General features: G+C 38.3%; 1 protein-coding gene across 1 annotated transcript; it reads right to left on the bottom strand.

Annotated features, from left to right (window-relative positions):
- Positions 1 to 3,415: 3,415 nt before the first annotated feature.
- LOC131351732 (protein tilB homolog) lies at positions 3,416 to 10,761 on the bottom strand. Its single transcript, XM_058387243.1, has 7 exons — positions 10,567 to 10,761; positions 8,574 to 8,703; positions 7,219 to 7,312; positions 6,380 to 6,507; positions 5,131 to 5,273; positions 4,401 to 4,598; positions 3,416 to 3,697 (listed from the first exon to the last, which is right to left on the bottom strand). The coding sequence occupies exons 1-7, from the start codon at positions 10,575 to 10,577 to the stop codon at positions 3,586 to 3,588; spliced, it is 816 nt and encodes a 271-aa protein (XP_058243226.1). The 5' UTR covers positions 10,578 to 10,761; the 3' UTR covers positions 3,416 to 3,585.
- Positions 10,762 to 14,896: the final 4,135 nt, after the last annotated feature.

The following is a 14,896-nucleotide window of genomic DNA, read 5'->3' as shown; positions in this document are numbered from 1 at the left end:
CCCCACCCCCCACCCCCTTCATTGACAGAATGCTTATTTACTTTATGGTGTATAATATTTCGCCCTCATGAATCTGCCACGTTTGTAATAGTTGTAATGTTGCGAGAACAATCTTTTAGGTAAAGGTTAATGTGTTTAATACACTGTATTAAAGAATGACACTTTATGTATAAAGTAGAAAGTGTGTTCATTTCTTTTACACCCACCCACACGCACACACACACACGCACACACATACTACATAGTTGTAGCTGTTTACGCTAAGCCTCTGCCTCTATAACTCAAGTTAATTCCCAGTTTATTCAGCGCAACTTTAAAAAAGTGAATAGATTCTTGTTTGTCAGTGGTAACGAGTTCCTTTCTCAGCTTCCTCGACGTGTTTCTTTTTAATTAAGTATACAGCTTATACTGTCATTGAGCACTTTATTAGGAACAATAATAAAGACACCCACTCATTATCTAATCAGCCAATCATATGGCAGATGTGCGGTGCACATCATAAAATCATGCAGATACTGATCCAAAACTGGACAGTCTGGACCTTATGAATCTCAGGTTCTGCTGAGGCACACAGATGCTAGAGCCACAGCATGAATCCAGTGACCCAACCTGCCTTGTGTCAACAGTCGAGGCTGGTGGAGGTGGTGTAATGGTGTGAGAAATGTTTTCTTGGTACCCTGAGTATTGTAACTGACCATGTGCATCCCTTCATGACCATCTTCTAATGGCAGCTTCCAGCATGATAATGCACCATGTCACAAAGCAAAGGTCACCTCAAACTGGTTTCATGAACATGATAATAAGTTTTCTTCAATGTCCTTCCTACTTTTGTGATGAGGTACAAAAGGAAATTCACAGAAAGTGCAGCCTAAAAAATTCTGATGATGCAGTCGCATGACAACATGGACCAGAAACTCAGTGGCCATGATTAGATAACTGCATGAATGTGCAGATGTTCCTATTAAAGTGGACAGTGAATATATAACTTTGATTATACAGATTGCTGTTTTGAGCAGGAAAATGTACATCGCTCATCACAGTTAGCTTGCTAGTTGGTTGCTAACGAAGATAGACATGGAAGAAGTTAAAAACATTCCAAACACCAACTTTCTGTTTCTGAGGTAAGTCAAATGCTAGAGAGAAAACATGTCTATTCTGATGGGCGTGGCCTCTTTCAGGATGACTCCGCCTCCATCCACAAAGAATGATGGCTAACTGAATGTTTTGAGGAATAAGAAAATGACAGAAGTAAGTCACTAGATCTCAATAAAATCTTGAGAACTGTGTGACATGTTAAAAAGAACTTCTTGTCACCATCATCCAAACACCAGCTGAGGGAATATTTATTTTTAAAGAACAGGATTTATCCCTACAGTACACAGTGTGTACTGTTCCAGAGACTTGTGTAATCTCTGTCAAGACACACTGAAGCTGCTGTGGTGCATTAATATTTTTCCCTATGATTAGTTTGTTAGTCTGTACATAATGAACCAAAAAGTAAGTCTATAGTGGCAATATACACTATACTGCCAAAAGTTTTGGGATGTCTACCTTTACATGCACATGAATGTAATATGGAGTTGGCCCGCCCTTTGCAGCTACAACAGCTTCAAGTCTTCTAGGAAGGCTTTCCACAAGGTTTAGGAGTGTGTTTATGGGACGTCTTGTCCATTCCCCTAGAAGCACATTTGTGAGGTCAGGCACTGATGTTGGACGAGAAGGCCTGGGTCCCAGTCTCCGCTCTAATTCATCCCAAAGGTGTTCTATCAGGTTGAGGTCAGGACTCTGTGCAGGCCAGTCAAGTTCCTCCACACCAAACTCACTCATCCGTGTCTTTATGGACCTTGCTTTGTACACTGGTGTGCAGTCATGCTGGAACAGGAAGGGGCCATCCCCAAACTGTTCCCACAAAGTTGGAAGCATGAAATTGTCCAAAATGTCTTGGTATGCTGAAGCATTAAGAGTTCCTTTAACTGGAACTAAGGGGCCGAGCCCAACCCCTGAAAAACAACACCTGCATTCAATCATTTGGAGGGCTGTCCCAAAACTTTTGGCAATATAGTGTGTCTCTTTGCTTCATCCGTTGCCAAAGAACTTCCAATCCCTGTTCCTGCATTATTGCTAAATTAAAAAAAAATCTAATTCATTCATCAGCTTGACCTTAGATTGTACAGAGAAAGTAGAAGCGTGTGGGTGTGAATGCATCTATCCTTTCTCTCAGCGTCCTCGGTGTCCTAAATTGTCCTGGGTCCTCGGCTCATGTTTCAGTGGAACTGATATCGATGGCGAATTTCAGACTGAAACGCTGAAGTGCGTATGAATTAATGAAGCGCCGCTGAAAGGATGAAGCTGCTGTCATGAAAGGCCCGCTGCTCCATTGTGCGGAGACTTTCGAACACATTCGCACGACAAGGATAAGCTTCTGAGCTTCTTTCTGTGATACCGAACAAGATTGGAGACTCTTGTGAAATCCTGATCCACTCTTCCTTCCGTGCAGAACATTTAAAGTGCTTTTATATTCTTAGGCTTGAAGCAAGGCCCGAAACCAGTGCAAAATTTTTTGACCATTTCTGTATTGATTTGAATGTACGTCCAGGGTCAAGACTGATCTCTTGTGATGGAGAAGCAAAAGATCAGAGCTTCAGAATGTACTATTAGACACCACCTTTGTAGGGACAAGATGTTTGGAAGGATACAGCATACTGACATATGTGACTCTTTCTGCCTTTTTTTCCAAGTCATACTTGGGCTCCACACACACACACACTTGAAGTTCTCTGATAAAACTGATTAGATTTTGGAGTTGATCCACACAGGTTCAAGGTCAGGTTCATATGTCTTTCCTGTTAGACTTGTGGTGGAGGATTCCCATGTACGCCGTAGGCATCAGTTCTACTTGTCAGGCTATATTCACACATGCAGGGATTTTATCGCTGCAAATTGTAGGTCATTGTACCATGAAGTCACCAGGAGGTTTTCTAACAAGTGGTTGCCATAGTGATAATGTTTCACAGTCGGTGACACAACTAGAAACATTCTGGCATTTGTGTATAGAATCCAGCAGTGTATATATGAATCATATCATATATGAGATGAAGGAGAAGCTGCGTGTGCTCTTTGCCATGGATCACGTGTCTTCTACTGTCTACACTCATACTGGTATTCGCTGCACCATGTCGCTTCATATTTGTGCAAAGTTAAACTTCTCAACTTTGCCACACACCCACATCTAGTCAGCACCCAACGTACTGCTGCTGTTGCTTCTTAAAGATAAACACAGTACTGAAATGATTACTGTAGATATGATCATGTCTTTAGCTATACCTAACACATGGCTTGGACTTCTATTACTGAAGGATGGTATCTCTGATAAATATACTTTACTTTGAACTGGAATATGACAGGATGCAGGCAGTAACAAAAAATAGACTGCTTTAATTTGCAATACAAACTGACAAATTCTATACAAATAGTGCATTTCAGAAACGGAGCATTCTCATTTCTGCTACAGTACATTAGAAGAGATCATGGCTTTTGCTGCTTTCTGTGCTTTAGGCTGGAGATCCTGTGTGAGATCGGCCAACATCACAGAATGATGCAAAGCCTGGAGGATTCTGGGAAACGGGGAGGCACAGAATCTTCTGGCAGCTTTGGGATGCCATCCAGGACTTTGAGTTTTGGCAAATAGGAGAACACACTGTGGAGGACAAAAGCAAAATCAGATTATATTATTATCTCAGTTTTATCCATAACAATTTGTGAAGAAAAAATAACATACACAGTACCAGCCCTTCACTAAAAGCCTATCAGTACATTTGGGGTTGCTAAAATTTCCTTTTTTAGGTTTGCACTGGAGCTATGAGACTAATATTTACAAGTAAACGAAGATGTATATTTGTATATTTCTTATTGGATTTAATAATTAATCCTACTATTTTTGTGAAAATAAATCTATTAATGTATAATACAACCAGTATCACAAGCCAAATAAGACCTCTTAAGGGAAGTATGTACTATTGCATATTGCTGTTGAATTCTCAAATCTGTTTCAGGATTCTGCTTGTTTCTGGTCAGAAGGTGTTGATTCATTTTCAGTAAAAAGCAGCTATGAAAGAATTTCTGTCTCCAAGCCAAACTGGAGATCAAAAATTTGTAGACATGTGTATGTGCTTAACAGATACACAGGATATTCAACTTATATGGATGTGACGGTCAGGTATCCACAGAATCTTTGGCTGTATAGTGTATTATATGCACACATTTTAATAATTTATTTTTCTATAGTAATAACTAACATACTCTGACCAGGCATAACATTATGACCACCTGCCTAATATTGTGTTGGTCCAAAATTAGAAGAATTAATGAGAGTTCCCTGTCTCTCTCTTTCTCTCTCTTACCGTGAGCGGTAGTCTTCCAAGAACTCACAGGGGTTATGTCTGAGTGTGAGTGTGTGCAGCGGTGTGTGTTCCAGCAGCTTCAGCTCTGCCAGACTGCTGATGTTGTTCTCAGACACACACAGGTGCTCAATTGCAGGGATCTTTGGCAGCTGAGCGAGAGACTTCAAGTGATTCCGGTGCAGGTTCAGGCTTTTACATCTACAGAGGACAAAATGATCAATGATATTCAGTGTGGGCCATGGGCGTCGCTAGGCCATTTTTAGGACATTTCTACTCAGCCCCCCCTAAAATTATGTGATTTTCCATAAACTGTACACAAATTGGTGATGGCCTCAGTCACCTTTATATTTCATATGAAAACAGCGGCAGACTTCGGCTTTTCCCCGTCTTTCAGCGCGTTCTTCAATCCGCAGACCGCAGCATCGCAGAGCGAGGGTCAGAGGACAAGTGTGTGTGTGTGTGTGTGTGATCAGGAAGATCTTTGGCTTGTTCAGTTCTCAAATGTTATACACATCTATGCCATACAGTGGAATGCTGCAATAAGTTAACCATCATACCCTGTTAGTCAAATGTTTATTTTAATTAATTAATTAACTAAAATAATAGTTGCTAACAAAAAACAAACAGTGAGGCAGCCATGTTTTCCTCTCTATATAGCTTGAATACACAGAGGTAAAAATTCTTGAGCATCCACTTGTGATGTAAGCTGAACGCAGCATCACAAACACACCTTGGCAGTCGGATGGAACTGAGGTCATAGAGTGCATTGTCCATCAGCTGCAGGCGCTCCACTCGGATCAGCCTTCTCAGGATTCGCCTGAAATTTTCCAGCTGGTACGAATCTCCCAGATCCTGGTAGGACAGATTCAGTTCCTACAAACATAATCAAATTGAACTCAACTTTTCAAAGTACAACTGGCTGCTAGTCATGTTCAACTACAAAACAGCAGAGACAATCTCATAATAATATAGGAATTCAGTGAAAAGAGAAAGTAAATGTAGATAAAATAGAATGCGTATAAATGATGTTTCACTAGGTCAGATATTGAAAAGGGCTGGAGACCTGTGCTGTGTTTTTTAACAGTCTGTCTGGAAACAAAGCCATTTCTAGCTTTTTTTCTTATAAGAAGGAAGCTGTCATGTTTACTACTGTGACAATCAGCGCTTGTGAGGATTCATTAATTTGCACAAATTTCTTAAAAGAGCGATCTATGGTTGCACGCTGGTCTGTTTTTCGTTGGGGCAATGACTTTTCATTTGACTTGTCACTGTATTTTCATACATGACTTTTCATACATTTTTTATGTACCTAAACATGATGCTGAATAAAACAACTGTGACTGGTTGCTTTACATGTTGCTTTAGATGCCTTCTTGGGCACTAAAATCTACTGTGATGTTCAGACCTTCTACCATCAGTCTGAAGCTCTGGCTGCACCGGACTATCAATAACCAGAGCAGAGCAATCAATAACAAAGGCAGCAAGATGCATTCGATCCAAATACGTATCATTATTACTTATCAGCAAACATGCAGTAGATGAACATTTATTTCTCTCTTGAGCTGTGCAACCAAAATCTACACAGTAAGTGTTGTGTGTATGTGTACAGGGGTCATATGACCAGATCAGGTAGATATTTTACCCCAGTGTTGTTAAATGTTCTTCTGTGACCATTCATCTGAATGAGTGTTTTTTATATATAAAATGATAACTGATAAGGTTGTGTACTCTCACTGCTGTTTACCAACGATCTCTACTTACATAATAATGAAATAGAGATTAGATAGCACCAAGGTATCTGGTATATTTGTATGAAAAGTAAATATTAGAAATATGTAATACATTAAGTCATTTTGGGCTTATTAGGTGTGCAATTATATACAGCATTTAATGACACATGCTTGAAAAAAATGATGGTGTAAGCACAAGAGAATGCAAATGTGCGTGTGTGTGTGTGTGTGTGTGTTTGAACATCTCACCGTGCAGTTCTCCCAGTTCTCTTGCAGCCTCTCCTCCCACGTTTGCTCATCATTTTCTCTCCTCTTCCTCCTGCTATTCTTGTTAAAGATCTGCTCATTCCTAAGAGCATGGTCATCTTCTACTGGACCTGATTGAAAAGATCATAGACTGATCTCTTAATATACTGTATCAGACTGTATTATACCGTATGTAAGAAATCACATATTTAATATTTTGTTAAGAATGTAATATTTGTATTGCTATTAACTTTGTGAACTGCACAGAACAATAGTCTACTTTCTGGAGGAAGAGAAAACTTGTGGCAGCTTGGAAAAATCCCTTTCCATGGCCACATGTTGACATTTTCTTCAATACAAAGTTCTGAAAATCGATCTTTTTCTTATGTGTGGATTAAACCATAAAGTTTATAGCATTTTAAAGTCTGCTTAGCCACAAAAGAAAGGAGAAAACTGCATTTAAAGATCCACTGATCACAACTGCATATACTGATCTAATATGCTTTTAATGTCTAATAAATATACATATTATATGTATAATATGCTGGCAGAGCTTTCTGTTCATAGCCTGCAGACAGTTCAGATGAACCACTCAATCTGCACTCATTCTATAATTATAACCATATAATTTATTTTACATAAAAAGATCAAACATAAAAAGATTTTATTTTACATAAAAAGATTGTGTGTAATTTTTCAGAAGTTATTATTCACTTGATTTGGAGGTACAGTTAAATTAAACCTAATCATTCATGATTTACTTTCAAGCCCAATAAACTGTAGGAGAAAGCTAAAATAAAAACTTTGTCAATATCCAAATAGTAATGACATATTGACCTCACCCTCTCTAACTCTTGGACAGGCCAGCTGGTCTCCACAAACATCGGTTTCCTCGATCTGATGCCATGAGGTGAATCGGAATCGACTGGATGGCAGCTGAATTGAATCAAACGAAATAATGACAGAAAGTGACGATAACAGACAAATGAGTGAAAATCTTACAATGTGCTGGAATACTGTTTGCACGGTGCCTAGTGATCTCCTTGAAGATTTATACACTCAGGACAGACTTGATGCAGCTACAATATACCCTCTCAATCCATTTATAATTAATGTCCTTGTAAACTGTGTCTGGTATCCCTACTAACTGTATAAAAATATACTGTAGCATGGAGAAAATTATTAACCATAGCACTGCCAACCCTCCTCATTCCTCTCATGGGTAAGTGGATGAGGGAGTGTTATAAAAGGGATTGTAAAGCAGGTCCATTCAGGCTGTCAATTTGCTACCTTTGATTATTAATGATAAAATGGCTATGAACTGGGTGAACCTATTCTAGGGAGGGATCACCTTCACATTCATGGTGAGGCTGTATTCGTGAATCCAGTAACCTGATCCACATAGATGACCCTTTACATAACCCCTTAAAATAGCATGGCACTGCACCCAAATTAAACAAATGTGCACAAGGGCATTTGGATAATTGTTAAATAATCAACTGTAGCTAAATATGTGCTTTTGTGCATTATATTTTCACTAAAATAAATTGGTTAAAAAGGTAATTGTTTTACACTTTGGTATTTGCAATGATTTCTGTTATGACAGTAGTTCGAGCTCTAACATAAATTACAGCTTTATACAGATGTGCTCATTCTAATATAATATAACAAAACATTCACAGGAGCTTGTATGCTGGATGCTCTAATCGAAGACTAATAATATTGGATTAAGTAAATCCAATGTCACTGGTTTTCCTCTGGCCTTGTATTTTTTACACTGTTCATATAGAAGCCATTAACCAGTTGTCTATTAGCTAGCTTATACTCAGTTTCCATATTTACCATATCCCTAAAAGTGGAGTTCTCAAAATTTGGCAAACATAACAACATGTCTTTTCTTGTGCCAAGAGCACGTATTAACAGATTCTACAACTTCTAACCCACCATCATTTTCGGGATTGTTCAGACTTACATGCTTTTCAACAAATCACTTGAACTGCAACACATTTTCTGTGTGTGAATGGTACAATATTTCCAAACACACAGTGACACTCATCTAGAGAATCTAAGAATAAATCTAACATTACGTGCTCAGTTACATATTGCATAACGATCATAGGAGCTCATAGTAACTCAGTGACAATTAACGAGTGATAATTTGTGCAGCCCTTTAGCCCCTTTAAGTGTAGTGGCTTACTGGAGTGGCGACAATGCCGGAGTCTGTTGTGTGCTCCACTGAGAGAGGAGTGTGTGTTTCACTGAGTTCAGAGTAATGTGAAGAGTGCAATTTGGGGAAACTGCCACTGCTGGTGTTCACTCCCGATGAACTGAATTGGGGAGAAAAAACAGCAGAATATAAGTGGAACAGCTGAGCAAATGTAACACAAGGTTTTTTCTTCTTCTTTCAAATGCTAATTTAACCTGAAAAATATGTGATGTGCTTCAGTTCCTAGGGACTCGGGGACTATTTTAGAACTCTTTTTACGAAGTTGCACTTGCCTATGCACTTGCACTTGCACTTGCCTTCAACGTCCAATCACTTATCACCATTATTCCTACAAACAATCACTAATCACTATTTTTCTTGTTGACCAATTGCTGATCACCATTGTTCACAGCAACTAATTACTGATTACCATTGTACCTAACCACCAACAACTGACCAAACACATAGCTGTTTACACTTGGAAATTTGAACTGGTCTTAGGTGACCACCTGTGATTGGATTTTACACGTGATTACACTAGAGGTGTCACGCACATTTATCCAGGTACGCCTATGTCAGTGATTTTCAACCACTGTGCCGAGGCACACAAGTCTGCCACGACAGATCGTCAGGTGTGCCGTGGGAAATTTTCCAATTACATTTAATTGGTCCAAAATAATCGATTATTTAGTTACTACATATAATGTGCATGTGATGTAGTGAGTGGCAGAGTAATGGAAATACTCCTCCATGTCAGTAGGTAGTGCAATAATGACCTTGTTAATTCATGACAAGGCAACTTTAATAAAAAACAACGATAGTGAATGAGAGAGCCCAGGTTTCACACTGAGAGAGTATAAACAAATTCAGATATTAATTTTTTTTGTTATTAAATGAATCTTTTTCATGTCAAAAATGTGCCATACCTTATAAAAAAAAAAAAATCTTGTGTACTAGTGTTTCAAATATCTGGTCTGCTAATGAATCTTATAAATAAATTGAAGATATGTGATGTACTCTAATTCTGATCAACTACTTTCTATTGTAATATTTAACAGGCCTATTTTCATTCCTGATAAAACTATTCTAATATGTAATATTTACTATAATGTTGAATCTCAGTTCAATTCTAACATTTACTATTCTAATAAAAAATCTATTTTATTCTAATATTAAAAACCCTCACTTCTATTCTTTTTTTTTTTTTTTTTTTTTTTAAATTCTGTAATTGTCTTTAAAAAACCATCCTGTAACATGTTTAGATAGGCAAATAGTCAGATCTCTGGTGACTTCCAGCAATACGTTAAGTTGTTTATATTCTGTATATTATTTTAATTCATTAATGGATCCATGATTGAATCAGTGAATGCAAGCTTACATGCAATAAATGCAATGAAATTCTCTTGTTACATTTTCTATCCATGTCTGCCATGGTCAATTATTTCTTTATAGAGATTAGATATTTATTATTAATGAATAACTGTATAAACCGTGTGCATGCTGGTGTATTAAAGACGCTGAAGTTCCAGCATGCAAAGAAGAGATAATAAATAACATGACAGCTGCATGAACCTAGAGTCATTATAATGCAGATTATGCCATTAATTACAATGCATGCAGCATGAAACTCAGTGCACTATCTTCAGCAGGGATCTTGCACGCGCCTTTGAGCATCAGGTGTAATCCCTGTGTAACGGGACGCCACTAGATTGAAATTCTGACCTCCTTCTTTAAGGTTTAGGTTACCCTGACCTCTGACTCCTTCACCTGATTAAAGCCCATATTAACAATGAGGCAGGTGCCTTCATTTTGTCTCATTTATTTCTATTATTCCTACATTATTTTCACTCGACTCATAGGCTTTTAAATCCCATATAAACTTCACTAATTACTTTAGCCACAATAGCTGGCTCAGTGAAACGGTCACAAACGCTTAAAAAAAATTATTCTAAAACACAAATAGTAAAAAGTAAAAATGACTTACCTTTCGGACATGTCCGACAGTCGTTGTGAATCTCTTTGGCATTTAAAACGCGCAGAAAATCTTTGTTTAACGCGGAATGTCTTTGCTTTCCCATTGGGACTGAAGAGCTGCAGCTCAAACCGCGAAATGGCGCCTGGAGCGCGTGCTGGTTGCTAGGCGACTGTTCATTTGTGTGAGTCCACGAGATTCAGGTCATGGCTGGAGAGTGACCCCGGCTGCGCGTGCTAGATTACCTGCTTGACTCTATAGTATGGTTATGGAAGTATGGTGTCCGTGCACTTCTCCTCCACAGTTCAGTACTCGAAATAACTAATTAATTAACAAATAAACAATGCAACCCTCTCTGGTTTTTTTTTTCTCCCCTAGACAGTGGAGAGATTCTGTACTGAGAAGTATTAGATACACTGGCCAGGCATAACATTATGACCACCTGCCTAATATTGTGTTGGTCCTCCTTTTACTGCCCTGACCCGTCATGCACTGTGTATTCTGACACCTTTCTATCAGAACCAGCATTAACTTCTTCAGCAATTTGACAATTTGACAATTGAAACAATAGCTCGTGTTTTGGATCGGATTACACGGGCCAGCCATCGCTCACCATGTGCATCAGTGAGCCTTGGCTGCCCATGACCCTGTTGCCGGTTCACCACTGTTCCTTCCTTGGACCATTTTTGATAGATACTGACCACTGCAGACCGGGAACTCCCCACAAGAACTGCAGTTTTGGAGATGCGCTGATCCAGTCATCTAGCCATCACAATTTGGCCCTTGTCAAACTCGTTTAAATCCTTATGCTTGCCCATTTTTCCTGCTTCTAACACATCAACTTTGAGGACAAAAAGTTCACTTGCTGCCTAATATATCTCACCCACTAACAGGTGCCATGATGAGGAGATAATCAGTGTTATTCACTTCACCTCTCAGTGCTCATAATGTTATGCCTGATCGGTGTATATCAGATGCTAATAGATGTAAATTTAAATGTAAATTGATGCTGAAGGGTTTGCAATTTGGATTAAACTTCCTGCAGGGGAACTTTTGCTAACAGCTGATCAACTATTTGTCCAGAAATCAGCTGAAATGAGTATATTGGTTAATTCTGCATGATATGACCCCTGTAGACACCAGCACTAATTAGTAGGTTTTTTCCTGGGCTGAGAGGATCATCCCTCTGTCACAGTAGTTCTAACACATTGCTGTAATCAGGCAGATGCAGATGGACAGCACTTAACTCGACTTGTCAGTTACTACAGATGATGGTCCATGGTTTTATGATTCCTGTGGCCAAGTAATTAGAATTCCTGTGTAGTACTTTGTCCCTGTGTTGGTGTCCTTTATTCTGCTTGTGCACTCATGGCGTGCTGCAGCATGACACAGCATAGCTCTTGAACAGGAGACAACAGTTATCTACTACTGTGTCTATTCTATTGCGAAGTTTCCTGAACCATGTTTTTAATGTCATGCTCTGTGCATATGGAAAGCTGTAAAAACAGTTCCTTCAAAATAGTGCTGCAGTTTCCCTAATCCATGTATTCTGTTTTCATTCTGTGTTATTCAGCTAATTAAAGACAAGCAAGTCATGTTCTAAAATCTTGTTAAACTGTAATAACAACTTATTACCACCTATACAACATCAGCAACAATTTTCTTCATCCTTGCAAACTTCATCCTTCAGTTTTATGTACGTCATCTTTTTTCCTCTCATGCACTTGGTCCTTCTTTCTTCAATGTTGCACACTTTATCATTTATCCTTGAACATGTCCTGCTTCACCCACTCCAAGCTCGTGCACGTCATCCTTTTTTCTTTGGCCTTGCATATTTCAGTCTATTCCATTTGTCAAACAATAGCTTAAAAGCTGCATTGACATCCTGCAGCACAATTCAAACAAATACAGCTTCTCAGATATCAGTGCTCAGTGCCTTTCTGATAACCGATGGTTCTGTCCTGTATGACGTGTGATTAGCAATAATACATCCAAGAAAGGACTAGAAAAACACTGTGCCACTGAATTGAATCATCTAAATTAATTAGTTATAATAATAACTAAGTCAAGGCTTTAAAATGAATGATAATGAAAATGTTCAATTATCTGCATGTTTGTATCTGCAAAGCATGACAATGCCATCAGAGATTAGACTTCACTGCACGTCCTTCAACCTCACAACATACAAAAGCTCATGTCCTTCAGCTTTTAATCTTCCTTAACTAATCATCTACATTTATGATAGATTGAAAATTGTTTGCTTCATTTTCTTTGACATCCTGCAGCATATCAGGGACAAATAGAGCATTTCAGTTCTGTCAGCTTCAGTGACGCTCCCTGATAACAGATGGTGCTGTTTCTTATGATGTGTCCCTGGAAATGATTAAATCCTCTGACCTTCAAATTTAAGACTCTAAGGCAGGATAAGGCAGGATTCTGTCATTAAGCATTGGTTTTTTTAGAAATGTAATGGATTATTCGGGTGACTTTAAAGTAAGTAATTAGGTAATGCGTGCATAATTTGTGTTTCTATATGCTAAACAACATCTTCCTTTTCTCACAGACGGCATATAAAATGGCACTTTGCTTATTCCTGAAATCAAAAACACTGTAGCAGTGTGACTTAATGATGTGTCACTAACTTGCTACAGCTGACTGGCAGTGCATAGCCAAATTCCTCTCATTAAACATCACTGATTAAATTAGCAGTTGCAGTCAGGCATTTTTTACAGGATATGCTTCATTAAATTAAGTATCCAGGACATACATTAAAGTTTCATTTTTCCAGTATCAGAGCTCGGAGCACTGGCGGAAACCCGATACAGACATGATACTTAATAGATAATGGCCAACAAAGTGTGAAGGTGAGGAACAACACAATGCAAAGTGCGAACCAGTATCAATGTATTTATTGATAAAGACTTCAAAGCCTCTCTGTAATATAAATGTAAATGTAAGTTTAGATATATTAGTGGGCAATGCTTATATCATGGCTACTAAGGTTTTGGATATTTTTCCAACTCAAATATGTGATAGAAAAATGATTCCCTGGTGGTCCAGCAGCAGGGCCCTGGGTTTCATTCCTGGGCAGGGAACCAACCCAGCCCCTGAGGGGTTAATTCTCAGTGCTGGTCCCAAGCCCGGATAAAACAGGAGGCTTGCGTCAGGAAGGGTATCCGGTGTAAAACCTGTGCCAAATCAAAATATGTGGATCAGATGATCCACTGTGTCAACCCTGAACAGGGAGCAGCTGAAGGACTACAACAACAGCAACTCACATTTTATTTAAACTTTTGAGTATTATGAATAGGCTACCATTATGGTATTATTGTGTTTTAGGAAGGTGCCCTCTTGTTCTGTTCTTTTCATTTTTAATATAATGTCCACTCCACTGACTATTGTATGTTTTGTAATGGTGTGACCACAGTAGCATGAACGTGATGACAGACGCTTTGTACTTATGCTGAAGTTTAGTTTGGAATATACGAAATGCAGACATAAATGAATATTTAAATCAGACTGAAGTGTTTAGGGTACATATGAATGTATTGATGAAAATGGGAGCATGTAAACATACCTAAGTGTCATTGGAACAACCTGCCATTTTCTACATACATGTTAAGATTATGTGAACTACACAAGCTGTTATAACAAAAGTTGAAACAATTGGTTTGGTTTAAAATGAGATGTTTTTACAATATGCACAGGACTTGTTTTGAGAAGACTTATACAGAGGTCCTGTGCATACTGAGCTTACTTAAGTCATATGTTTGGAAAGTTTTAATAATTCCAGTGGTCTTACATTATGTATTAAAAATGTGTGGCTATGTGGTAACTGGCTAAATCATTAGCAAGCTTATACTCAGGTTTCAAGTTGACCAATACAGTGCCATTATGCTTTGAAAGTTGACTATACTTATCAGTAATATTGACATCCAGCTGTGATTTAACTTCAGTAAAATTTGAACAGACTATACTTTATTAAATCTGCACCCCTATTTCTGATAGTAGTTATGCATCGTACTATATTACTAATATAATTATAATGTCATAGGTGGGTAAAAGACTAAGATTCATTCTGTCTGTACTACTGAAACATTTGCACTTATTCTTCTGTTACTCACTCAACATTAACTCTGCACGTCTTGCCTATTCTTGTTGTCTTGCCCTGCACTTAATTATTAATATTTAGCGTAGTGTTGACTGATCTCAGCTACTATCAATAAAAGAATCCTGAATCGATGCCCGAAGCCAATGATAGAATAATTCCATATGGCAGGATATAAGAAAAAACAACCCTGAAGAACCTAGTTTACTTTTTCACAACAAACAAACAAGAAGG

This window comes from Hemibagrus wyckioides, linkage group LG04 (genome assembly GCF_019097595.1).
Source record: "Hemibagrus wyckioides isolate EC202008001 linkage group LG04, SWU_Hwy_1.0, whole genome shotgun sequence".
Taxonomy (NCBI): Eukaryota; Metazoa; Chordata; class Actinopteri; order Siluriformes; family Bagridae; genus Hemibagrus; species Hemibagrus wyckioides.
Note: the sequence above shows the minus strand (reverse complement) of the source record. Positions and strands in the feature narration are given on the sequence as shown.